Genomic DNA, 27,937 nt, shown 5'->3' with positions numbered 1-27,937 from the left:
TGTTTTAAATGTTAAAGATAGTATGTTATATCTTAAATTATAAATCCCATAGAAATATTCTTTGGTTACAAACTTTAAAAGCCTTTAACTCCCACCGCTCATTATCCAGAACGAATGTGACGCGGTTGGTTTGCTCTTGGTGTACACACACACACACACACACACCTCAACGTGTAAATAGAATGCTCTCTAGAATCCTTAGTTCAGTAGTAATTCGCATGTGAACATGCTAGGTTGGTGTTTGTTGTTATGATAGAATGTTAGAGCAAAAATTGTGTTTAATAAGTTCAGCCACTGATACCCTTCGATAATCAACAATTATGCTTCTGATAATTCTTTTAATATCCTCTTTTATTTCATTTGGCCAACAGGTAATAAAATGCCTACTTCATTTAAAACACTTAAAGTATATGTAGAATAAGTTTAATGTTACTTCAAAGTATTAAATAATATTCTTTCAATAAAGAATACACTGATAATAATTAATATTTTTAACAGCTGCAATGAGTGCAAGTCTTTTAAGATACAATCAAGACAAATTTTAATTGTTAAATTTGAGTTTCACGTAGTTTATATTTTCTTCCAAATGTCCATTAACACTTATTTTTTATAATGGTAAGTACTGTAAAACTTTCTTAGAAAAAGTACTCACTTTTAAAGTTTTTCTTTGCTGGTATTTTAAAAGGAACCAAAAATAAAAATTTACTCTTTATCTATTTTAAATTTTGAAAAAATACTGGATCAAATTCGATTGGTAGTGAGTGAGTAATACTCATGCAGTGTTACAAAAAAATAATAATAATAATATGATCTTCCCATCAGGATCCTTGCAATTGTTATTAGAATTTGATTTTAGGGGAACAGAAAATTCAAAATTTTCTTGGACATTAATTTACTTGTAAGCGTGCCAAGATATCTTCATACACCAAGGGTTATTCCCTTGGCAACATTATGCATGACAGCATGAAAACAACATTATGATCTGCAGAGTGAGGTGGTTGGCTGAATCAAAAGCTTTATTGCGCTGCAAACTAATACGAATTAAAGTTATAGATTAATAATTATAGATTAACTCCTTAAAAGCAAATAGTATACCGACTTTAAAGAAAGTCATAAAAAGCCCTTTGCGCGCCAACCTCTCTTCCCCCAAAAAACCTGAAAATCGATTCATTCAACTAAATGGTACTGCTGGTTAATTTTAGTGGTAGGTTGATTTTACCCACAAGCTTATTTTATGGTACGATAGTGGAAGTGATCGTCTGGTAACAAATATCAATTCATTATATCAAATTTGAAGTTTCGAAGATTTTTCGTTTTCAATTTATGTTGACCATAGCCCACAAACCACTTTTTTGGACTGGAAAGACCTTTAAATAGTGAAGAGTCAAAATAGAAAATTTGACACGGTCGCAATTCTACCAACTTACCTAGTACAGAAAGAAAACGTTAAACACATGCAAGTAAGCGACATATATTTCAACGATTTTGAGATTTGTTTTGTGTGCTACTTACTCTTAACAGTTACACATACTGAGAGAAAAACAGAGATTGATCAATTTGTAAAATCACTATTATGTTATATTAGAGGACCTCAAAATGAATTTTTCCTGTGAAAAATGTTACCTGATTACAAAAAATAGAAATGCTAAGATATTAAAGCTTGGGCACAAGGAAAGCGGTCTGTCACGACGTGCAGCGATCCAGCGGTCGTCGCGGCAGCCTGCGATATGAGGATGTCAGACAGGACGCGATATCTTTGTTTGAGAGGTCTAGTTTGGTCGCTTTCTTCTTAAGAAGTAATAATGCATTTCTTGTTCTTTGTTTTAATTTTTATATATTGAGTATGAGCTCGGACGAAGAACAACTCCTTCTGTGTTTGCGCACATTTTTTTTTATAAAAATATCAATTTCTTCACTCATTCTTTATCAAAGATTGCGGCAAGGCGGTCACATTGAAATCTGTAATTTTGTACTACCAGATTGCTTGTCGTCGCGACAAAGCATTCTGTTGACAAGGCGTTCTGTTTGACAGAGATGATGCAACATTGCGTAATACAATTACACCGCATGACCGCATCGGTCAGAGATCGTTGCCCGCCGCGACAGACCGCTTTCTGTGTGCCCAAGCTTTTATGGCGGCAATATAAATAGAATGAATGCTAAATCTTTTTAGCATGCTGCTTAAACATTAGTGAAAATATTAAATGAAATACTGTAAAAAAATAATAATAATAAAATCTAGCTTTTTTAAAGCCCCCTTCCTTAGTGCTTCTTAATTTGTGCTTTTTAGACAATTTTCTGTGTAGATGTTTTGTTAAATTGCAAAAAATTCCTTCTGTTTTTATAAAACTATCGTCGCCTACGATACCAAGGTTTTGGACGAAATTCTTATGTCTGAAGGTTTATGTTTTACACTTTTTCTCGAATTTCTCAAAACTGGCCAAACGATTTTCTTTAGACGACATACACGATTTATCACTTTTATTAGATTTGTTTTCTTTTTTTCTTAAGAAAATTGATTTCTCGATGGTTTTCAGGGAGCTGCAGTTGCCCTTCTCTCTCATATTTTCTTGAACAATTATTCTTCCGTCAGTCGTAAAAAGAATCTAGGAACCTTGCTGGAAATTGGAAGTTTTAGAAAAGTTCTGAACTTGTAATTCGATTTTTAAAGACATATTTGAAAGTTTTTGAAAATAATTTTCTGTAAGAAAAAATAAATAATTTTCTTTAAATTTATTACAGCTCAATTAAATGCCTATCACTCGTGTTTGAAATTTTTTTTTAAAGAAAATGATTCTTTAGTGATTTTCTGGGAGAATCTACAATTCAATTTCAAATGTATTGGAAGTAAGAAATGACTCCTGAACTTTGATGGAAATCACTCCACGTCTCTACTGTATCTGCGCATGACTCACAGTATCTCTATCTCATCTTCTTAGTTGAGGAAACCAACTGTTTAAAGAAAATTTATCAATTAATTGATTGAATGAAATAATTATTAAGAAAGTCGTGTGAGTGTGACTCAATAGATTGTTTTGTGACTGAAAGCTGGCCAAGCCTACTCTTATTCCTATTTTTTTTGTTTTTTTTTTTTTTTATTTCACAATCCAGAACATAGACGGATCGAGAGTGAGGCAAGAGAGGCATTGCTCTTGATGATAAATTGATGAAAAAAAAAAATCAATTATGAAAAATTAAGATAAATGAAAAAAGCAACTTGAACTATTAATAACCTATTTTCTGATTTAGTTAGGAAATCAAGATATGTTATGAATTAATATAGAAAAATTGTATTTGTGTTAATCAGTTTATCAACTAATATGCTTAATATATTAATTTATACAAGGCATCCATGAAAATTAATGAAACTGTTTGACGTCCGCTAACCATGACCACAATCAGGTCATCACCTTGTTAAATTATACTTCTATTATACTTGAAAAATTATTGAATTTTCATGATAGTTCAAATTGTAAATAATATTTTCTCAACAAATGCGTAGAAAAAGGCAATCTGTTACATAAAGTTAAATATTTGCGATTTGGCCATGAAAGGCACATTTAAATAACAGCAAAAAGTAAAACTATTATAATGAAAAAAATCTGATAAAATCTGATTGAACACCCATGACTTTAGCTCCAGCTATACGCATTAAAAAATGCATATTTCAATGATTTCAAATCACTAGTTTGATTCGAATAAATTATGGTGAGTGTAATATAACCTGATAGCGAGCAAGTAGAGTGGATTACAAAATTTCATTGTGGCACTTCAGCCTATAAGTGTATCGGGAACGATGTAAAGGAAAATGTGCAGAGAAAGTTGGCAAAAGTTAAGCTTGATAAAATAGAACGATCTCGTCTGGGTTGAAGGATACTGGGATTGAAAGCTATGAAGAAGTTGACATGTTGGTTGTGTAGAATCAAGACATGGCACTTTGCCGTTTTCTTACAAAAGTTACCAATTAAAAAAAAAAAACAAAAAAAAAACGTAACTTCAACAATTTCTACTTTCTAAGAGCATTAGAACATGGGATGGTCTTCGAAGATGTACTACAAACAGTTCGCAGCCAAAGAACGTTTCTCCAAAGTATGATTATTTACAGATAAACTAATTGGCTTCTACTCCCCATATATTTCCTCGGCCCTAATGGTTAACTGTCTATACAGATTTGGATTATTATCTATTCAGAGTCATAACTGCTGCTGTCAGCTACAAGCAATGAAGAATTCTCATCATCTGATTTACGTCGGTACTTCAATGGATAATATAAGAATGAACCACATTCGTCTCTGCTGTACTCTGGATTGGACAGTGGCATAAAGGCATCTTTTAAGTAAGCGAAACATTCAACATTTCATTAGATTAATATCACTGATAAAAAATTGACAATCTCATAGTTTTAAATTTGAATATTTTAATAAGGGATTCATGTACTTGCATGAAGGTGGTTTTGCTGTTTTAAAGAAAATTAAAAAACAAAATCTCAATAATGTCTTCTGCAAAGTCACACTTCTGCTAATCGATTTCCATTAAATTTGGAATTCTTGAAAATTATTTATAACTTTTGATTTTACTTAAAAGGTGGAATTCTATCTTGAATTATAATCTGACACTTCAGAGAGGTACTTAAGTAAAAGTTCTCTGAGAAAACCAAAATATAATAAATAAATAAAATTATATATGTATACAGGGTGACCAAAGTTATATGCTCCACCCACTTTTTTTTTTAACGGCGGGAAATTTCGAAAAAATAAAAAACACGTATTAAATCATTTTTAGTCTAGTTTATTTTCAGTGATTGACCCATTTTTTTAAACCCCTGTATCTCGAGATACAGCATTCAACTTTTGTTTTTCAAATGGAACGTTATATTTTTTGTTGCATATTTTTGTAGTATTTGAGCTCCTAAAAACAACAAAAATAAAATTTTTGAAATCGGTTAGGTTTTTCAAAAGTTATGGTAATTTAAAATATGAAAAACAAATTTCAGTTTACTGTCAAAATTACGTTATTTTTTTTAATGAATCTGTTCAAACTGGGCACAACCAACGGATAAGCAAGCCAAAACTCTGGACACCCACGCTTTGCTTGTAGCAGTACTTATGGTAGCGAAGTCAAGATCTAGGCAGGCTAGAGTAATTCGACGTTTCAGATCATCGACTGAAGCCACGGGATTAAGGATACTTTACACTTTATTTTTTAGGTATCCCCACAAAATATAGTCCATTTGGGTCAAGTCCGGAGATCGAGGTGGCCATTGGATGGGACAATGAGTCCTTACGCACTTTTAATGGAAATTTCTGCCCAGCTAACCTCGAACCACTCTCGCCGGGCAACCATCTTGTTGAAAATACATATCTATCCGACGTTGTAGATGAACATCTTCAAGCGGAACTAGCAAAATGTCTCTGAAAAAAAAGTAGGATACCTTTCACCAGTTAAGTTCTCTCTGTAGAAGTATGGGCCGATTAGTTGATTTCCTATAACTCCATCTAAACGTTTGTAGAAAAAGCAACCTGAACATCGAACTTCTAGCCTGCCTAGATCTTGACTTCGCCACGATAAGTGCTGCTACGAGCAGAGCGTGGGAGTCCAGAGTTTTGGCTTGCCTATCCGTTGGTTGTGCCCAGTTTGAATAGATTCTTTAAAAAAAAATAACGTATTTTTGACAGTAAACTGTTTGTTTTTCATATTTTAAATTACCATAACTTTTGAAAAACCTAACCGATTTCAAAAAAATGTTTTTTGTTGTTTTTAGGAGCTCAAATACTACAAAAATATGCAACAAAAAATATAACAATCCATTTGAAAAACAAAAGTTGAATGCTGTATCTCGAGTTACAGGGGTTTAAAAAAATGGGTCAATCACTGAAAATAAACTAGACTAAAAATGATTAAATACGTATTTTTAAATTTTTCGAAATTTCCCGCCGTTAAAAAAAAAGTGGGTGGAGCATATAACTTTGGTCACCCTGTATATGTAGGTATATACAGGGTGTCCCAAGCTATATGGATAACGACTTTTTCTCGGAAACTAAGATAGCTAGAAAAAAACTAAAAAATACGTGTTCCCTTAGTTTTTTGTTAGGAATCCAAATTTACTTTGTAAATTTTTTTCGGTGCTTCCAGTAGCGAGATACAGGCATCAACTTCATTTTTTCAAATGGGAAGGTGGGGTTTTTATTTCAGAAATAGATTCCTCTATTTTTTTAAAGAAAAATTTACTTGAACGGTTTTTTTCTGTGAGCGATATTTTAGAAGTTATGAATGAAAACATGATTCTTATAAGAAATGACAAAATGATAATATTATAACGGTTTTTTGATTGAGTAAGAAGAAAAGTACTATTTTATTATAAATTTTACTCCTCATTAATATTACAGATCATGCTCGAACTGGCCTCCACCATTAGAAATGCATAGACATGCTCTTTCCTGCCAATTGTCCCTTACTGCCAAAGAAATAGATTCGGCTTTTTAACCGAGTTACAGGCATCCATTATTCTCTGCTATAGTTCATCTACAGATGCAATTCCGGCTTGATTCAGACATACCTAGATTTAGAAATGCTTTTAGGTAAGCAGAAATAAGAAAAGAAAGAAAAAAGTTATGAATAATCACCTTGTTTTTCAGGTTTTTCCTATCCCAAAAGGAAATAGTCCATTGGTGTCAAGTCCGGTGAACGAGTTGGCCACTGAATCGCCCCCCGTGTCGATATAACACGCCCATCAAATTGCCTACCGAGATATCTCTTTACATGCCTGATGGTGTTATATCGACACGGAGTGCGATTCAATAACCATCTCGTTCACCGGATTTGGTCACTTATGGACTATTTCCTTTGGGGATACCTGAAAAACAAGGTGATTATTCATAACTTTTTTCTTTCTTTTCTTATTTCTGCTTATCTAAAAGCATTTCTAAATCTAGGTGTATCAGAATCAAGCCGGAATTGCATCTGTAGATGAACTAAAGCAGAGAATAATAGATACCTGTAACTCGGTTAAAGCCGAATCTATTTCTTTGGCAGTAAGGGGCATTGGCAGGACAGAGCATTTCTATGCATCTCTAATGGTGGAGGCCATTTCGAGCATGATCTGTAATAGTAATGAGGAGTAAAATTTATAATAAAATAGTACTTTTCTTCTTACTCAATCAAAAAACCGTTATAATATTATCAATTTGTCATTTCTTATAAGAATCATGTTTTCATTCATAACTTCTAAAATATCGCTCACAGAAAAAAACCGTTCAAGTAAATTTTTCTTTAAAAAAAATAGAGGAATCTATTTCTGAAATAAAAATCCCACCTTCCCATTTGAAAAAATGAAGTTGGTGCCTGTATCTTGCTTCTGGAATCACCGAAAAAAATTTACAAAGTAAATTTGGATTCCTAACAAAAAACTAAGGGAACACGTATTTTTTAGTTTTTTTCTAGCTATCTTAGTTTCCGAGAAAAAGTCGTTATCCATATAGCTTATCCATATACAAAGTTTAAGTCTGAAACTTTTCATATTTGAGATTTTCTTTTAACACATGCGCGGGTGCAGGGAGATAATTCAATTCCAAAAAATTAACGCGATCGCATTACTAAGCATAAGAAAAAGTAATAATGGACAATTTAAAAGAAAAATAAATTACGGTATAATAAAGTACCTACACTCCACCCTGTCTTTTTGTAAGAGATACATATGTGTGTGGAAGCCCGCCAGGTCAAAAGGTCCAACTTTTGGTCTAAGTGGTCATGAACGTGGTTTCGTAAGTGGTAGGTCTCTAGTTCGAATTTCGCATATGGGTACTTTTTATTTGTTAGATGAAACTGTTTATTGTTAAGTATGAGCTTCCACCCCCGTACACAGTACCTAATTGGTAGTTGGACGTTAAGGTCTGGTCTGAAAAAATAGGCATTACTTTACTTTTACTTTTTTTTTTTTAATAGCCTTTGTATGTGAAAAGGGAAAAATATGAAGTAGGCGATAATGATTAAAGATGTAGATGCGCCAAAATAAATAAATTATGCGTTTTACATTGAAAACTGATAATTACTTAAAATTTTAAGTTAGAAGATAGTACTCATAAATTAGACGTTTTTAATGTTTTCTTTCTCTCACTGATGTGTGAATGTGTTGCATGAAGTTGAGTTGTGATCGACACTCTACTTTTGAGGCCACATGTAACACGAAATAAGAATCCAATTTAGTATTAAGTTGACAGTTTAACCAATGTAAATATTAAAGTTGTGTACTTTATGTATAGGAGGCACTGCACCCTGAAATCTCCTTTTGTATATCTATTTTAAATTGTAAATAAACTTTTTCAAATTCAAAAATTCAAGAATCCAATAAAATAAAATTAGTGACACTTTCAATTCCTAACTACTTGGAAAGAAAATCTTGGAATTGGCCCACATAAGATTTTTACTGTTGATTTGATTTGTTCACAATTTTGAACACATGTACAGGAATACAAATCTCACTGCTCCCTTAAAGAATTTTCTCGGATGTTTCAAATAAGAACTGCTAAGTTTATTGGAATTTCTAATCGAAGCGCTACCTAAGCTTAGTGTGGCTAATAATCCACAACTCAAACTGCTCAAACCCAGTCTAAAAGGACCTAATCAGGCTGTCTTTTCGCCTTCTTTTTTAAATTTTAAAGAAAAGCATCATTCTAGGTTTATGGCAAAGAAACAACAGTACCTAAAATCAGATTCACGGTAATAGATAATAATGTTTTGGAGAAACATCCAAGTTCTTCAACAAATCTATCGTATACTACGTATTAGCGTATTTTTTTTTTACAACTATCATCAGCTTTTTTCATCTCATCATCAGCCCTTTTAAAACTTATGGATTACAGGGTGTGAGTTCGCTATATTGAAGTGTTTTCGATCATTTACTACTTGTAATATTGTGTGAGTATTGGAACTGAAAGTGGAAGTGTTGAAGAAGTAGAAATGCATGCAGGAACGCCCACATATCTTAAGTCGTGACTAGACCATTTCGCCCTTCGGCCTATAGAAGTGAGAATTGATTGGAGAGAAAATGTTTCATATCACTTTTTTAAAGTTGATTTGTTCACATCATTCATATTTAACAGAGGAAATATATATATTTACATATATAATTCTTATCTCAAAAAGTGATCGATTGAATGATTTATTATACACTTTACAAGCAAGGAATTGCATCTATTTGTGATACAATAATGTTGAACTCAAAGTAATCCAAATAAATAAATGCAAACAGCGCATGTATTATAATAAAACTTATAAAATTAATGTAATAAATTGATTAAAAAGGACAGAAATACAATTAAAAGTAGAACACTTGATTATCTCAGAAAATCGGAATAAAGTAAATTTGATTAATTTGGAAAAAAATTTAAAAATGAGAATAAGTGATCCAAATATGATCTTAGAAAATAGGTACGAAAAGGGGATAAGATGAAAATTCAAAGCAAAGCGAAAAAAAAATTATGTATGTACATATACATAAAAAGATACATAAGCCGCATAGAAAAGGAAAAAGTAAATGTATGTATTTAACATATTAACAATAATATGTTAAATAACATTATAGCAAAAAAAAAAAAAAGATTGAAAGGGTAGCACATATACTTTTCACTTAGATACAGATATAGATACAAAAATAAATAAATTTATATATATGTATATTAGTTAGTTGCTGCAATCTCAGGTATCAAAATCTAGGAATGCAGCAAACCGGCATGAGTAACAATTTTTCCCACCATTTCAACATTTTCAAAAAATCACTGTATTTTAGGTGCACCCTTCCTGTTTCAAGTCTAATTTATGAGTTTGGAGTATCAGGGGAAAGTTGTAGAAGGGATTTAAAGAGCAAGATTTGGCTCCTCTCAAGGATATCCAAACACTGAGAGCCCCAAATTTCGGCACTATATAGCAAAACACTTTCAGAGAGAGATTTATAAAGATAGCATTTGGTGCCCCAAACATTTTATTTACTCGTACTTAATAATCTATAGACCACAGAGTTGGCGTAATACGTTTTTGTAAAAACCATGGTACTATGTATTAACGCCACCGAGCTACAGATTTGGCGGTTTTTAAGTGCCGCCAATCTACACCTAAAATGTTTGCGACAAATCATAAAATAAAACACTTTATTTAAAAACAAAGTAGTCAATCGGATTTCGGTGGAAAATGGGCCGATATAGAGTTTAACATAGATTGAAAACAGTCTCTATTTTCCTTCACCTGATGCTGTCGCCATATGAACTCTGATAAATAAGATTCCAAATGATGTCTCGCTGTCCCCCTATGTCTCTTGTTCGTATTAGCGCAACTTCTGCAAACCACTTACCAGCCTGAGAAAATTTGCCAGAAGAATAGAGTGGGACACCCGAATATACAAAAGAGCTCTCTACAGATATTCTGTCCCGACCATAATAAAAACTTGGGAAATTTCGGAAGTCTTCCACCTTTATGAAAAGGAACTAGCACAGTTTTCTTGGTATTCATATGTAGTAAGAGAATTTTCATTGCAATAACTTTCTCAACATTCTGAGGCCAGTCTGCATTTCTAGACAAGAAGAAGATAGTATGCACAGGTCATCTGCATAAAGGACCTTTACAAGGTCCCTGTATGTGCTGATGTTTAAAACTGGAGCAAAGTAATCCACAATGTCGGCTGAAAAGAGTGAAAACAGTAGTGGATTCAATATCTCGCCCCGTAGTACCCCCTGAGTCCCCCATCCCCCCTTGTACCCCCTGTAACACCCATCTCATTAGAGAGAGAGGCACCATCTGAAATTACGAAAGAGGTTTCATCGTATATATTCCTAAGAAATCCAACCAGCTTAGCGCTAACACCAACTTGAGTTAATTCAAACCACAGTTTGGCGTGGTTCACAGAGTCAAACGCTCTTTTGAGGTCTACAAAAAGGCCGAATACTCTCCTTCTTTTGAGCATAAGTTGAATATTAACATCTACTATTAACAGAAAACACCGCATCCGCACAACCCCTTCCGCTGCGAAAGCCCATCTGTTCTTCAGGTAGAATATTGTAATTATCGCACCAGTTGCTCAGCCTATTGTATATAATAGATATAAATAATTTAGTAATGGAATTTATTTTTTATTTATTTATTTATTTATTTTGTGCATATTAAGTTACAACAAAAAAAAAAATTACTACAAAAATAATACAAAAACACAAAATAAAAATAAAAAACTAATCATCCTTCTATTCAAGCTAATCTATGCAAATAGACAATGGATAAAATCCGTCAAGACTGTATTTTAGAGAAAGTGTTTTTAAATAAATAACCACTTAAAAAACAATAAACAATTAATTAACTTGGATTAAATAATAAGTATGTAATACATCATAAATAATAATGATAAATTAACAGTTTCATTTTCTTTTCTTCCTTATTTTTTCTTTTTTAAAATAACAAAAATTAATTTTTTTTTACGCACTCGAAAAGGTAATTGTAAATAAACCAACAACACTTCAGCAAAATATAAGAATAAAATAAATAAATCACCACCTTTTTTAACAAAACAAAAACAAAAAAAACACCCGAAATAAATAAAGGGCTCAAAATTTAACTTCATAAAATAAAATAATCCTCCTATGCCCCATACCAATTAAATTCATTAATTAATTCATTTCTGTAATAACTGGCTTGCCTTAAGTACATAACGAGATTTGACCAATTTCCTCCATTTAACAAATTAAAAACCTCTTCCTTAGACAATTTTTTTCTTTTTTAACCATTTGACCTTCCATTCAGATAAAACGGTACACACCCCAATGAAGTGATATGTATCCTCTTTTTCATTAGAATTACAGAGGGAAGATCTAAAACTGTATTGTGTCGTTTCCAGTATTTAAAATTCAGATTTAGGGTTTCAGTTCTAGCCTTACAAATCCATCTCATCGTTTATAAATCACTATCATCATTCAAATATATAGTGCCGTCCCTGATAGAACAAAATTTACCGTATAATTCATACCTTGATTGTATACAGTTATTTAAGGCTTCTTCTTTTTGAACTTTTGTTATATCTTGCCTCAAACTTCGTAATTTTTGCCGCAATGATGGGATATTTGAAAGAGGTAAATGTGCTGCGCCCAACTCCCCCCATTTTTTATACCAGTATACATATATTCTTTTTAAAAGTCTCGTTACACATAATGTGGGGCAAACCAGTGGAGGGCATTTCTAAAACTTTCAGTATATACTTGAAGTGAGCTTCTTCTTCCTTGAAAATCCTTCCCTGAAGCCTCCTTCAACTTACTATTATTAATAAAATGTAGCAATTCTTCCAATTTTATATCACCATCAATATCCAATTAAAAGTGCTTAAATATGTGAACTCAATGTACAATCTAGGCGGTAAAATCAGGTTATAGAACTTAGTCTAAAAGAGAAAGAGGAGATTAAGCTGACCTTTTTCTCTGAAGCCGGCTAATACATGCCCAAAATTCTGCTGGACTTTTTAAGGAGGCTATTGTATCTTTTATATTATTGTAATAAGTCTGTTTATTGGAATTGTTTAGTGATTTATTCTTTTCTCAAATTGATATATTCATTTACAAATTTTTTCTCGAAGTTATTCCTTTTACATGATTTAAAACATCTACGGATTATTTTCTTGGCAGAAATACATTCTTTGGAGAACCAGGGTTTATTTTTATGTTTATAGGAGCAAGGCATAAGCTTATGTGCGCCGGAAGAAGAGAGTGAGACAGCCCATACCAAGTTCTGATAGAGGTCCTCCGTGGAGGTACCAGATATGTACATAAATATTTGCAGCTTTTCTCAAAAAGTGTAACAAATCCTTTTAATTTAATTTGACCATTTCCTGAACCAGCACAATTATCGCTACGGTTATTGTTTACGGGGTCAGTGACTTTTCTTCGGTGGAGTTTAGTATCACAGTACGATATTGAACAAATCGATCAAAATAGCGTACAAATTGAATTTCCTTTTTAAAGTAACAGTGAACTATTTCAGTAAACAGATTTAATAAAAAAAACTTTAAATTAAATTGGAACAGCCCCTCTCATCTATTTCATACTATAACCTTCTTTGTATATTTTGATGAACCCGAGTACTGAATGATTTTAAAAGAATTATTCTGATTACATTCTCTTTCTGCTAAAATATCAACGTTTTAGCCTTAAACTTAAGTAAGCTTCAATGAAATTACATATTCTAGGAAAGCGTGACGTCTTAGCTCTTCCCAAAAAATCGAAGTTCTTTGAAAAAGTTTTAAAATTAAAGTGGTTATGTTATGATGTCTTCATGTGGGTAACTGCATTAAAAGAGAGAGTTCAGTCTGGCAATAGACTGATATTCTGAAACTAGTAATTTTTATTTTAGCAACCCATTACATACTTATTCAAATTTTATAATTCCTTTTTTTGTCACAAATATTTTAGTACGTTGTTAGCAATTGTAATTTTCTTTAGCATTTCTATCCTTTTTTTTATATTATATATTTTTCTGGATCGTAGACTATTTTGTTTTTCTTTCATTGAATTAGATGTTCTATAAACCTGTGGAAACCTCAACATGAGAAAGGGTTGTAATAATATTCCAATTATTATACCACTATAAGAGTGGTATAAAATTCAGTTATGACACTTTCATTTAGAAAGGCCTAATTTGTACTCTCTGACATCTCCCTAAAATGAATTGTCTCGGATGTTTCAAATAAGTGTACTTGAGCTTGATTTTCACGAAGATTATTGTGGTGCCTGAACTGACATGGAAACCCAAGCCTGATATGTTTTATGTTCCCACCTCCAATCCAGCTTAAAAAAGACCTAAGGGAGTCCCAATAAATGCCATCATTTCCAGAAGCTGAGGCAATATCAAAATCCCCAAGCATCACCAGAAGAGAATGTCTTTCAACAGTCAGTAAAGAGCCTCCCTCCTCTTCTAGTGGTTTCGATAGTGATATATTTGGGTAAGTTTAAAATTTTGTTCTTTGGGGGAGTTTAGTTTTAGTTATGCTGACCACACACATATAAAGGGTTACAACAGAACAGTTTCTAAAAATCGGCGGTGAAACTGACTTCGACATCTTTTATATGGACTTTCCAGAATTTGAAAATAAAGGTAAGAGTATTCTAGAAATGAAACTAAACATATTAGACAACAAGCATTGTAATTAGAACCCAAATTTATCTTCTTGGTTGTTTTAATAAACTTGTTTTCTTCAACTTTATAAATTAAAAAGTTAATGAATTTAATAAATTTTTAAAGTTAATATGATTTCCTCATGGTGGAGACCCTTGTAAAATGTAATCTATTAAATTGTTTAAAAAGTGAATATGGATCATCGGCGTCTCTACAGCTTATGCTCCTGAGATGGTTCTGTAGCGAGGGGACCCTGGAACCCTGTTCAGAGAACAGCAGTGCCCTGAGAAGAATTTGGGTAAAATTTGCCATAAAAACTCTTGATCGAATGTTCCGGAAAAATGTTTAAAATCAAAGATAAATAATATATCTTATGTAATCACTATAAAAAGATTAAATACAATCTCCCACAGTCGTAGAAGCAGTTTGCAAGAACGCGTACAATAAACTTACTTAGTAATTGCTCATTTTCTGTCAGTCGATTCTATTTTAATTTAGTTCCACACTTGATTTTTATCAGAGTTTTACAGGCGGTAAGTCTGTACATTGTACAGAGAAGTACATTAGACCAGAATTTTCTCTTAAACGAATTTTCTTGGTAAAATGTTAAATAAAAAAATTATATGTTAGAATGAAAAATTAATACCATTTTCAGTCATGACAAACTTTATTATGCCGAGCTTTCGACCTAGGGACTAGGTCATCTTCAGGGCCAATTTACATCATTGGTTGGTGTGTCTTCTTTCTTGTCTGTTCATGAACCGTAAAAAAATTATAAAAAGTAGATATAAATGTGCATTAACTTAAAGAAAATCGTTGAAGCCCTTTACGAGAAATCTTAAAAACATGACTTTTCATCCCAGTTAGCACCTAAGCGAAATATCAAATTTAAATTTTCAATGAGTTTTTGAGTTACGGTGAACACTGCGTGCAGAGAGAGAGAGTGATAACTCAAAACCGAAAATCAACGCGAATATCGTTAATCAGCTTATTTTTTATTATTCGTCCTTTTTGTTGTGTTGTTGTATTTACTGTAACTTATATTATTTTCTTTAATTTGAATGCCTATCAGGTTTGTCTGAAGGTTACCTTTTGAGAAAATATCTACTTAGAATAGTACAGTTGCGGGTCTGCTACATTTTCGTAAATTTCCTTGTGGCAGGTGGATTGCGCTATCAAACTTTTCATTAATTTTAGCGCCTGAAATCTGGAGTGAAGTCTTGTTCGCCACTGATCTTCCTAAATGATTAGGACTTAGTATTATTTTCTTGGCCCTTGGCAGCCCTTACTCTAGATTAGATTAGGAGGTTCTAAACTGCCTTCTGACGCTTTTCGTTTGCATAGTATTATTTTATCTAATAAATTGAAATAGGCACTAACTGACACTGACAAGTTCTCTGAGGTTATGCACTAATAGATAAGTGAGATTTTTGGAAATGTCAGCTTTGTTTGTTTGATGTTATCAAGTTGAATTTCTTTGTCACTGTCTGTTGACTAATTTCCTTCCAATTGTACCTGATCTTATTTTAATTCATCTGAAAGTGCGCATAACTTTGTGTTACTCATAAACACAAGGCTCAACTGGAATATTCAGGAATCGGCATGTTACTGGAGCACAACATATATATTCCTTCTTTTTAATATATTTTAATAAATTGTCCAAAATATACGGTAGTGAAAATATCTATAAAATAACTGAGAATATTGTTAATCCAGTTAATTTTAATAACATTGTCTGCAGTTTAATGATCATCCCAAATGAAACAGATAAATTTTATAAATCTATCCAATTTAAATTGTTACAAAAAAGATCTGGTTACTAAATGATACAAAGATCTGCATTCAAAACTCCAGGGAATTAGCAAAAACAAAAAATTAGATACTTTTTTGTCGGCTTGAGCTCCTCTGAAAAATTTCAAAAAATGCTTGATCTTATATTGCTTTCTTACTAACACTTCCTTATTTAATAGTCAACTTAGGTTGAGTGGATAGGTCTTAAAAAATCTTTTTTATGTAATTACGAAAAGTTTCGACACAGTTTGTATTAAATGATGAGCCTCGTAACAGAGTTTAAAATAAGTACCTCCTGTCTGTAACGAGAGAACACTGTCCGGAGGCCGGCAGTGCACTGGAAAAAGCTCCGGGCGCTAATGACCTCAGCTGTTGATGCGCCAAAAAAAAAAAAAAAAGTACCTCCTGTCCATTTTTTAATTTTTTTTTTTTGTCTCCAATACAATTTTTTTTTTTTTATTACACAATTATCTGAATGAACACTATGAAGATCTCAAACTGGGAACAAATAGAATAGCAATTATCTATACCATACTGGTTCCAATAGATTTACAGATCATCCAATTGTAATTACTGAAATCATTTTCTTAAACATACAATGTATTTTTATCACATTCAGGCAACCAAAAAAATAATTCGATTTGTCGGAAGAGGATTTAGTTTTATTTATAACAAAATCATTTAAAAATTAAATTTAGTCCGATCAAAGGAAAAAGAAAGTGCTAACTTTGGTCGTTCTTATTTAATTCGCAATTATAGCAGAACCTCACCGGATAGAACAAAACACTTCTACCTCACAATAAAATTCTACTAATCTTTTTACCATGTGTGATTTGCACCACTAACTTTTCAATATCGAAATTATATCAATTTCTCTGACATCCTCTGTTTTTGAGGATGTACGTTCAAATGGAGACTAATTTTTAAAAACCAATTTCTCGTGACTACGAAACCTCAAAAAGAATATTTTCAGTGAAGACAACATTCAAAATATGGCTGAATGACTGCATTTCTTCTCTCTATTCTTGCGAATAGTTAGTATCAATAAAATTAATAAACAAAATTAGGATTGTAAAAAGTTTAATACATTTTTTCACAAATTTCGATACGCGGTATCCCTCCATGCGTATTACCGAAACTTTTTATGGGAGTTTATTCTGCTGCCGTGTCCTGTGTAACATCTAGCGTCGAACCGAAGCTGGAACTTGGAAGGTGGGATCGGTCCGCCTTTTTTAGTTGAAATTTTGTATTCTAATTTTCATTTAAAGTCTCGTTAATTTCGTACAATATTTCCTGTTTATAAAAAAGAATAGTCTAAAGTGTCAAAAGTTATTATATTTTCACCTTTTATTTTTGTATAATATAATTTCAAAATCAATATGTATCTTTATTTTTTAAAATAAGGTTTTAATCTTAATGCCATTTTCAGATTCTTTAACACTTTTTAAATCAAATTACGCAGATACAAAAACAGTTTAAATCAATTGGGACTATTAAAAACAAAAAAACAAAAACAAAGTAGTTTCAACAGATTTTTGGTCTGTTAAGAGTTCAGTCTTGAAAATACCCATCAATAGTCTTGGAATGTAGTCTGGTTGTAAAATCATCCAGATAGTGTATTTATTTAGAATTACAAAAACATAAACGCAATTAAAAGATTTCTTTTTCAGACTGAAAAAAGAGAATTTATTATTGACTATGATACTAATGAGTTTATGATGGATGGGGAACCGTTTACCTACGCTTCAGGAGAACTTCACTATTTTAGAGTACCTCAACCATACTGGCGGGATCGAATGCGAAAATATCGATATGCTGGGCTAAATGCCATAAGCACGTAAGTTAACAAAAACATATCGAGTATATTTTGTAACTAATAATTGTGATTCTGCTGACTGTTCTGTTAAAATCGCTAATTTATATGACAGTTTTAACATCATAAAATAATGTAGTTTAGAACTTTAAATTGTATGTACCTGTTTTACATTTGTATTCGGAATCGAGTATGTAACTTCTAAATTTTGATTGTTATTATTAAAAATAAAGTAAACTTAAGCAACTTGAATGTATTTGAGCTCTCTAGCAGCGCTCTCGGTACTCTTCGTGCAAACATTTCTTTAACCAGCTTATCAAACAACCTTTCTACCCTGGTTTTCCTGGATGTCTATTAGGCATTTGAAAAATGTTTACATCAAAGCCTTTTGGTTAGGCTCAAATCTACCTACTACCTTAACTGCCTATCAGTTCTTACCTACCAAGTTTCCAAGTTACCAAGTTACAAGATTTCCTCAAGGGAGTATTCTTGCTCCACTCTCTATACCCTGTATACAGCTGACCTTTCTCACCATTCCAACGCCTCTCTAGCCCAACTCATCAATTTATTCCTGTGCTGACGATTCTTTCATATAATTCAGATATCGTAATTGCCATCCGATTCATGAAATCTATCTACCGCAAATTTCCACTTCGTGGATGGAATTAGTTTTAAATTCGATAATATTAGCGCTCCTTGCACTATAAATTAATATTTTTCTGCCATTGTGGTGAGCTTCTGCGTCAAAATCGAAAAAAAAGTCAATCAAAAGAGGCATTGATAAACAGTCTTTCTTTCAAAGTATTTTTTTTTAATTAGCTTTATCTTTTCTAAATCTTGAAGTCTAAAATAGTATAAAATTCCCTTTCTCTTCAATATAGTCTGTTACACTGGTATTTCCAACTCGTCTCTCCCAATTATCAAAAACTGGGCATTAAAACAAACTGAGCTAGTGCTGATTTCGTTGTCAGAATATTGAGGGTTAGTTTTTTGGGGGATAACGCTAGCACAAGCAAGGCACAGTATGATCATGGAATCCCAGCGATACTTTACTCTCCTAACGCATAAATAGTACCACATAAATTAAGGCCATAAGGTTACACAGCCATTACAAATTTTTAACCGAAAAATGGGCTTATTTAATCATTGGAGCTAGTGCCTCTAAAATTCCGGCCATTTTATTGTTTACGTATTGGTATTTTTATTGGTTAAAAACAAACAAATAACAAATATGGTTAGGTCCTCAGCGCTGAATAATATCCTTAATTTCGTCCGTCGTAACACACATGTTTATTGTATTCCTTACATCTTATCCAGAGTACCAAGATTTATCTAGATTTTAAACCAAGATATACAATTATCTTTCTTGGAACTTTATATGTGAGTTTATTTTTGACAGGAGCTAGTGAAGACCTCGAAATAAAACCACTAAGGTTCAGAGTGGATTTATACCTTTACAAGAAATGAAATTGATAATTTTAAAAGAAGGTACGATTATTTATTAGTGATTCAAAAGGTAAATAGGTACAGGATTTGCTACAATTAAGAATAGACTAAGGCCAGATTTAATAGTATAAGTTAATGGGGGAAAGAGTATGCAAAATTCTCTCTAAGAGATCAATTTTTTAATTGAAATTATTTCCGCGCATGTTCCCACACACACACAAAATTCTATAAATTACGAAAAAAAAGTATGACGAGATATTTAAATTTGGAATATCATTAATTTTGGAGATTTGAATGAAGAGGAAAAAGTAACTCATAAACATAAATAAATCACGGTATCTTTATTTTTTATTACAGATACATTGAGTGGAGTCTTCACGAGCCTTCTCCGAACAGATTCGTTTTTGATGGTGAAGCAAATATTACAGAATTTATTAAAATAGCTCAAGAAGAAGATTTATACGTAATTGTAAGACCGGGGCCATACATTTGCGCAGAGAGAGATTTTGTATGTACTTTTTGAAGTTTAAAGTTCCAGCTTACAGTAAAATAAATCGATAATAACAATATATCACCAGTTAATACTCTTAATTTCTGTTTAACAAATCATTTTTTATTTTATTTTTTAAAGGGAGGCTATCCGGCATGGCTACTTTCTATTAATCCAAAAATGAAGTTGCGTACATCTGATCCATGTATGTACTTTTTTTACCTTCATAAGATTATGAAAGCATACTTAAAATGTACTAGATATAGTTTTGGTATAACTTCGTAATTAGTCACTCAATTAAGTGACATTCAATGATTTGAATAAACGACATTTGTTTTAATTTCGGTGTTGCTATACCATCTCAGTGGATTATCAGAATGTTATTTAATATTCAAGTTGTGGTGCAGGTATGATAAAAGATAATTGAAAAATAAATGTAGTAAAAGGAGTGACTCTACGCCAAATCCACTGCAACCTAAAAGAGCAATTATGAGTGCATAGTGTAGGGGCGTGAGAACAGTTAATTATGTTCGTGTAGTGTGCTACTGAGCTAGAGTAAGTTCAGTTTGCTAATCACAAATAGTTGCATACTCAACCATCTTTGCTGACCTAATCAAATTTGTGTCGTTAGGATAGTTTCAGTGTACTACATGCTAGGCTGAGATACCTGCAGATTCCCGAAGTAGTTGGTCCTCCCAGCGAGGCAGAACAGAGTAAAAGTAGAAGAGTGATAAACTAATTCACTTGGGATGTTTTCAGTTTAGGGAAACCAGAAACAGTTATATGGTTGGTTAAAAAGCAATGAACTTCTGATTCGTAAAATTACCGTTCCAAAAGATGGTTAGAGAAATGTCTCAAGATTTCGAGACTGACTTAAGTTTATAAAGTTCTGCTGTTATTGCTTTACAAAAAGCAAGTTGGTTGATCTCTTTGAAGAAACCAACTATTAAGCAATTTATGCCACGCTATTGTGACTATTCTGCCTAAGAATATCAATTGGCTCGTCTTATTTGAGGGAAACGTGTTCAAAATGAGGAGGAGAATTTTTAATTTTAAAAGTTCAATAGCCATACACTATCTTTGTGTTCCCTGATATATTAGAGGACAAAAAATTGGGAGGGAAGGGATTAGCTATGAGGTTAGCATACTGGACTCCCACGCGGAGGTCCCGGGTTCGAATCCAGCTGCTGACCCTTAGATTTTCTCTTCCTAGGAGCTTCTTACAGCTCACTGTCCGGTGATGGACAGTGTTGTCTGTAACGAGAGAACACTGTCCGGAGGCCGGCAGTGCACTGAAAAAAGCTCCGGGCGCCAATAACCTTAGATGTTGACGCGCCTTAAATCATAAAAAAAAAAAAAAAAAAAAAAAATTGGGCCTTTTTTAATGAACCTTGCAGTTATTATGCAATTGTTTTTCGTTTATTACTTTCTTACTATGTAAGTATATACACGAGTATATTGCAATCATGTCCAATTCTCGATTGAAAGTTTCCACAGATAATATCCGTTTATTGTCCCCAGATTCTGAAAAAATGTTAAAAACAATCTGTCTGTGAACAAAATATTTTTTTAAAAATGCAATAAGCATAAACTTTATACATATTGCTTATTTTATCCTTCTTAGCAAGCATATTTATTGTATTCCTGGCCGGTTTCGGACTTTTATCCATCATCAGAGGTAGTTTAATCAGTTTGGTGTAGAGATTTCCGTCTAGCTGAGTAGTCAGCAAAAGTATTGTGTGGCCGGAATCATATGAATCATGGATTTATGTAAATTTTCAGCTTACATATATTTTTTCTGAAAGAAATTACCTTGCAAAGAAGTAAAATTACTCGACTGTCCTTACTGGGAGATGCTTTGCTTACACTCTTCTTTTTTCTGATTCATAACTGATATTATCGATTATTTTAATAAACATAGTTCCCTGGATAAAAACACGCTAACATGAAGATTTGCTTAATCATGGTTGGATGTACTGACTTTTCATAGCGGAACAGATGCTTTCAGATACCGTGAATCTGTGACTAAAACGGTTTGCGAGATTAACTACTTGGAGTTCCATTTTATAGCTCGTGTCCAGGCTGGATGTGAAATATTTTAAAATCACATGTTCTGTTGCTAACGCCAAACTTTGGAATATACTGATTACTGAAAAGTAATTTTGGATTTCGGATAGTTACAGATCTCTCTTGTGATCTCTCTACTTCGTGGGAATATTCCAAAAATATGCTTTAATCAATAGTTGAGTCACTCAAAGATCTGCAGGTAGTATTTTTACTTGGCTGATGAGTCCCAAGACTCTGCACAGTAGATGCTGATAAGCTAAAGTTAAAGATACTAACTTGATAGTCTGAATTTATTAAATTAATTTTGTTGTTCATTCTTTTTGGTGACTGATTTATAGTTTCAATTGGATGAAAAAATAATTGCCATTTCAGTCGAGTAAAAATTTATTTTGCCGAGCTTTCGACCTAGGGACTGGGTCATCTTCAGGGCAGGGCTAGTTTAGAAAGTAATACTTTTACATTTCAGGGTTGGTGTGTCTTCTGTCTTGTCTGTTCATGGACTGAAATGTAAAAGTATTACTTTCTAAACTAGCCCTGAAGATGACCTAGTCCCTAGGTCGAAAGCTCGGCAAAATAAAATTTTTACTCGACTGAAATGGCAATTATTTTTTCATCCTATTTAAATTAATCTTATTATTTCTTTTGAAAATTCTCCATTATGTTAAGATATGTATTAAAATAGTTATGGTAAAAGTAAATTATTAATGTAAAGTTGAGACCCTTACCCCTTTCGCTTAAACACCTTTTTTTTTTAAAGAAGTTATTTACTTTCTGATTTTTATGCATATTTTCTATTTTGAACTCTAATTTTTTTATGTACTGCACTTTGTATGTACTTATATAAAAATATATTCTTTTACTTGTTTACAGCTCACACATTTTTCATTGCTCGCTGGTTTAGGCATTTAATGGGACAATTGCAACCGAAGCTTTATGGTAATGGAGGCCCTATAATAATGGTCCAAGTAAAGTACTTCTTTCAATTGTCAATATAAACAGTCAAGACATTGCATTATTGATAATTTAATTACCTGTTATAGGTAGAAAATGAATATGGCAGCTATCCAGTGAACGACCCTAATTATTTATTATGGTTGAGAGATTTATACAGGAATTATATTGGAAATGCTGCAATACTCTTTACTACAGATGGACCAAGTAGAAATTTTGTGAGGAGAGGAAAAATACCAGGAGTGTTGTCAACCATTGATTTCGGACCAAGTACTTTTTAATTATTTTAAGGTATAATTTTAATTATGTTGAGTATATATTCATGTTTTAATTTTAGCAACGACCGATTTGGATAGAATGTATCGCCCATTGCGTCAAGTGCAACCTAAAGGTCCTCTGATTAATTCAGAATTTTATGTTGGCTGGTTATCCTATTGGAGTGAACCTTTCAGTAGAACAGAAATAAAACCTATTCTAGAAACTATTGATAAAATGCTGAACAAAAATGTTTCTTTCAATATGTACATGTTTCACGGAGGTACAAATTTTGGTTTTACTGCAGGTAATTATTTTATAAAAGAATTTTTCATTATTATTTTTAGATAATTCTATACCAGTATGGGAATCATACTTATTTCTCCACTTTTTATTTATACGGTCTGCGTAAATTAGCCATTAACTATAGTTAATAACATATTACAAAAAGCTCGTTAACATTTTGTCCTTTTTTACAAAAAAGACATCTTGGCCCCGTCTAACTACGATAACGTATAATTTTAAAATCAAACGTTTTTAATGTGGATAACGCAATAGCTGTTATTGTTGCACATCTTTTTGGCTCCCGCTAAACACTGTTGGTTCCATCCATCAGCTATTGTGCTGTCAGTTCATCACCACTCAAACCACTACATTGCTAGTCCACTACTATTCCTCATTTTTTCGCTCTGTATTAAATAACAAATTACAAGCATAACAGTTTAATTTTTAAGTATGTAAACCATAATTTGGATAAAAATTCTCTGGCTACAAAAAATAGTGGTCATAGTGTAATATTAAAGAAACCAAATAGAAAACATTTACTAAAATGATTTTACTAGGTTTTTAAAACCATACTACCTACTTGACTACGTTACATTTATCTTTATATTATAAATATAGTAAAATTTTGCTATTCCCCAGTCCATTAACTTTATCTAGAAGTTGAGCGATAAAAATAGTTATTTTCCTGTAATTATTATTCATTCTTTTTTTTTTTTGTTAAAAATAAATGTTTAAAAAAGTAGACTTATTAACTATTAAGTGCTATAATGTTTAAATGTTTTATTAATTTACAAGAGTAACCCAAATGACGGCTACTCTTAATTCTTGCACTGGCCTTAAAAATCCTGAGAGAGAAATATCAGCTTTCTAGACACATCAATGTATATCATGTATATGAGCGAAATTTTATCCGGGCGGTACCCTGCGTGCCTGGCTTTAACGATAGCCCTTATAAATTTTCATCATGCTTATTTTTATTTATTTTGATATTGTCGTGAAAAAAATTAAGTGTATGTATAGAGGATGAGTTTGGTAAAAATTCTTCAATTGCAAGCAAGAAATTGTTAGGATTCTTAAGTAGAATAAAAGAGGTGCTGATACTGGCTTTCAAGCTCACTATATTTTGTTATTGCGTAGCAATAAATCAGAGAAATAGTTTTGTCATTTGTACAATTGTTACAAAAAAAAAAAAAAATACTGTGTGAACACATTTAAATATAACATGTTATTTATTTTTGTGCTTTAAAGTAAATTTCACCTTAAACTTATAGACCTGTATTATGCAAAAGTAATTAATTATTTATCACATTAGGATCAGGAAGTAGTGATCACTTTCAACCAGATATTACATCATATGACTACGACGCTCCAATAACAGAAGCTGGTGATTTAACGGAAAAATTTTTTGAAATAAAAAATGCTATAAAAGAAGTAACAGTTTATATATTACTATAGATGTTATAAATATATTTCTTTATATATGAAATGTACTTTTTTGTTTAATTAGGTCTATCCTTCAGGAGGAACATCAGTTAAACGATTTACTGAAAAGGGTGACTATGGTTCTGTAAGCATGAAGCCAGTAATATCACTGTTACAGAGCCCAATTGGAAGTGAGCCGGTAATGACAGAATACCCAATCACTTTTGAAGCCTTAGGGCAACGATATGGATTCGTTGCTTATTCTACACAAATCATTAATCCTGGAAGAGACCCTTCAGTGCTTCAAGTGAACATTCGAGATAGGGCTTTGGTTCTACTGAACGAGGTAACATCTAGGAAAAAAGTAGTCTTACTTTAAAAAGCGGTTTGCCAATGAATAATTGCTTTTTCCCTCCTATGTTGTGGGAAACTTGTCAACAGTTTGAGTACTTAAAATACTATAGTATCGTTTAGCCTTATAATAATTATCCTTTCTCCATACGTTGAAGAATAGTTTTTAAAAAAAGTCATTACATGGAGAAGCCAGCATAAACTGGTTGTGAGTGTAAATTTATTATTTATAAAAAAAAAAAAGCGGAGTCAGCAGGGAAAAGAATGCAGCCGGCAAATATCTCTATGGCCTTTTTCAATCCTACTGTGATTGAACTTTAATTCTCAAATTTTCATCTCGCTCTACACAAATGATTACATTCAAGCTGTTTGATGTAAATTTGAAGTTCGAGAATTGGCAAATCCACTTACTGTGAAATCTTCGTTCTTTAAAGGTTCCATTCTCTTATGAAACTCCATTAACTTTGCTAAGGAGATAGAATGATTTTAAAGCAGTTTAAAAGAGAACTCCAAGCGTCCACTGCTGTACGTGGCACTCTTGTTCGTTGAACTCAGACTATCTAATCGGGCCATCTACTTTTACTATAAGCTTCTATTGCTTTACAGAATGGTTAGAACTGTTCATAGGCTGCAGTATGACAAGCGAGCATAGTGCATAGAAAGTATCGGTAGTTAACGCTTCGGCCAAGAATACTACTGCTTAGATAATTCTTAGTGTATTAAACGTTTATAAAATAGCTGAAAGACATTCATTTTCATCGAACTAAGAAATAAAAGTCAAATAATGTTCTACATGGCTGTCAGATCTTTTGGATCAGCAACAACGAATATATTATAGTAAGTGGGAAGAACAGTCGGACTAGTAATATTGACCTGAATATAGCCTGCAGCACTTCTAATCTATTTAACGCAGTCTTTGTACCGCAGTAGTTCATTCTCACATCCTCTAGAAGTCCATAAAATCAATGATAACTGACGTAACCAAAAAAAACAAAAGGCGTGCTATGACGGATAAAATAGACGACATTATCTAGCACTAGGGGCCGAACGCAAACTATTAATATTAATGATTTTTGCATAAGCCATTAGCACCCCATGTTACCATTTCGAATAATAAAGAATGTTTCCGGGGAAACGTTCTGGAAAATAAATGAAATAAAAATTTTTAAACAAATAATGAATTAAAAAATTAATAAAGCCGTATTGTGTGCGTTCGAAAGATATTTTGGGAAAAAATTGCTTTATTAATTTCGCACTTTCGGTTGACGTATTTTTGCTGAAACCTTAGTAACGGAAGTGACAATTGTAGAAAGTAACAGAATATCAAGTTTGAGATGTGCGACTTTTGGTTTTTGAGATATTCTATTCATACACACAAACAGAGACAAATCTACTCATATTGGAGACTTTACAGGCAAGCGCTAAAACATGCAGTAGCACAAATTTGGGCAATTAAAGTTCGCTGAATTGTCAAAGATATTAATCTTTATGAACCTCAAAAATTAGTTATCAAAGCTAGTACTTTTTAAAGTGTATTTTGATTGCTAAGTGTAAATAATGTTTTTTCTTTTTTAGTCTCAAACAATTCTAATAGAACAATAATAATAAAGATTAAAGAAGCAAACAAATCAAACACAGTACTGTACGATGCACATCATCTTAGCGAATTTGCCTTAATCCATTACCTAAAATGGCTCCTAAGTGTAATAGTATTTAGAGTAAAACGTATTTATTTACATTAAAAATATTTTTTCCTACATGCCTGTCCTCAAGAAATCTAGTGTAACGTTTAAAAAAGAAAAACTTTTTTAAAAAATGAATGTTAAATTAAAATTAGAATGAAGTTAAATGTCTGTTTAAATAAATTGTTTTCCAGGAAGAAGTAAGTGTTTTGCAATATACTCTTATCAATGAGACGCCACTTCCTTCAACACTTGAACCTGGACAAACTTTAACATTATTGATTGAAAATCAAGGAAGAAGAAATTTTCAACTCTTATCTGATTGTACAAAGGTGAGAAAGTTAAATTGAGTAAACTTCTAAAATATATATAAGAATTTCTATTTTTCTAAAATAAAGTAGAAATCATTTTTAAATAATAATGCCAGTTGAATATATTTAAATTGATATTCATTTTTTACTTCTAAGGGATTAATTTCCAATGCTACAATAGACGGAGTAACGTTAAAAGACTGGAAAGTAATCGGTTATCCTCTTAATTCTGAAGATATTATTCGAATAGAAGAACTTGCCAATGGGGACGAAAATCAAACTCAAGTTGTTTCAAACATTAAATTACCTGCCTTTTATTATGGTGAATTTCAAATACCTCAAGGCAAAAAAGCTCTGGATACATTTTTAGATATGACACACTGGGGCAAGGTAAACCATGTATGGTATCTCTTGTTTAAATTACAATTTCCATTAACTACACTAACTTTTTTTTTTTTTTTTTTTGTAGGGCGTGGTTTTCATAAACAACTATAATATGGGGAGATACTGGCATGTTGGTCCTCAGTTCACTCTTTATGTGCCTGGCTGCTACCTTAAAGAATTTCCAGAAAATAATACAATAACATTATTAGAATTACATTACACTCATCCGGATAAGACAGTAACTTTCGTCACTGAACCAAAACTTGACATTGAAAAGAAAGCGGACGAAGAAAATGAATTTGTATCCGTGACAAAATTAACTAGAAGATAAAATTTTTTTAGTACGTAAAAGCCATAATGTGTTATTGATTTCTGAGGTGTCGTCATATAAAGAATTACTTCTTTTTTTTTGGAGAAGGCATTTACAAATGATATTAATGAATTTCGTGTTAATAAATCACTACAGGAAGTATAGTTGCAATAGTTTTATTTAAATCTTCCTTTATACCTTTCTTTGTTGAATAAATTTTTTAACATTATTAAATGTGTATAT

At 32.2% G+C, this 27,937-nt stretch overlaps 1 protein-coding gene across 5 annotated transcripts; it reads left to right on the top strand.

The window, feature by feature from the left end:
• The first annotated feature begins 188 nt into the window (after positions 1–188).
• LOC141458720 (beta-galactosidase-like) lies at positions 189–27,858 on the top strand. 5 transcript variants are annotated; one of them, XM_074137098.1, is made up of 13 exons: positions 198–371; positions 4,192–4,336; positions 17,598–17,764; positions 19,544–19,694; positions 19,818–19,881; positions 22,614–22,708; positions 22,784–22,964; positions 23,032–23,256; positions 24,547–24,665; positions 24,742–25,002; positions 26,884–27,021; positions 27,157–27,390; positions 27,470–27,858. In XM_074137098.1, exons 3-13 carry the CDS (start codon positions 17,643–17,645, stop codon positions 27,713–27,715), a joined length of 1,836 nt encoding a protein of 611 aa, XP_073993199.1. In that variant the 5' UTR covers positions 198–371; positions 4,192–4,336; positions 17,598–17,642; the 3' UTR covers positions 27,716–27,858. The 5 variants fall into 5 exon arrangements, with proteins under 5 accessions (XP_073993176.1, XP_073993199.1, XP_073993183.1 ...); XM_074137082.1 differs by lacking the exon at positions 4,192–4,336 and adding an exon at positions 499–615; XM_074137089.1 differs by lacking the exon at positions 198–371 and adding an exon at positions 3,934–4,089 and having other exon boundaries at positions 4,170–4,336.
• Positions 27,859–27,937: the final 79 nt, after the last annotated feature.

The sequence above is a fragment of the Rhodnius prolixus genome, unplaced genomic scaffold, assembly GCF_049639745.1.
Source record: "Rhodnius prolixus isolate KJV_2025 unplaced genomic scaffold, Rpr scaffold_1, whole genome shotgun sequence".
Classification (NCBI taxonomy): domain Eukaryota; kingdom Metazoa; phylum Arthropoda; class Insecta; order Hemiptera; family Reduviidae; genus Rhodnius; species Rhodnius prolixus.
The sequence above is the reverse complement of the archived record's forward strand: the minus strand, read 5'-3'. Positions and strand labels throughout refer to the sequence as shown.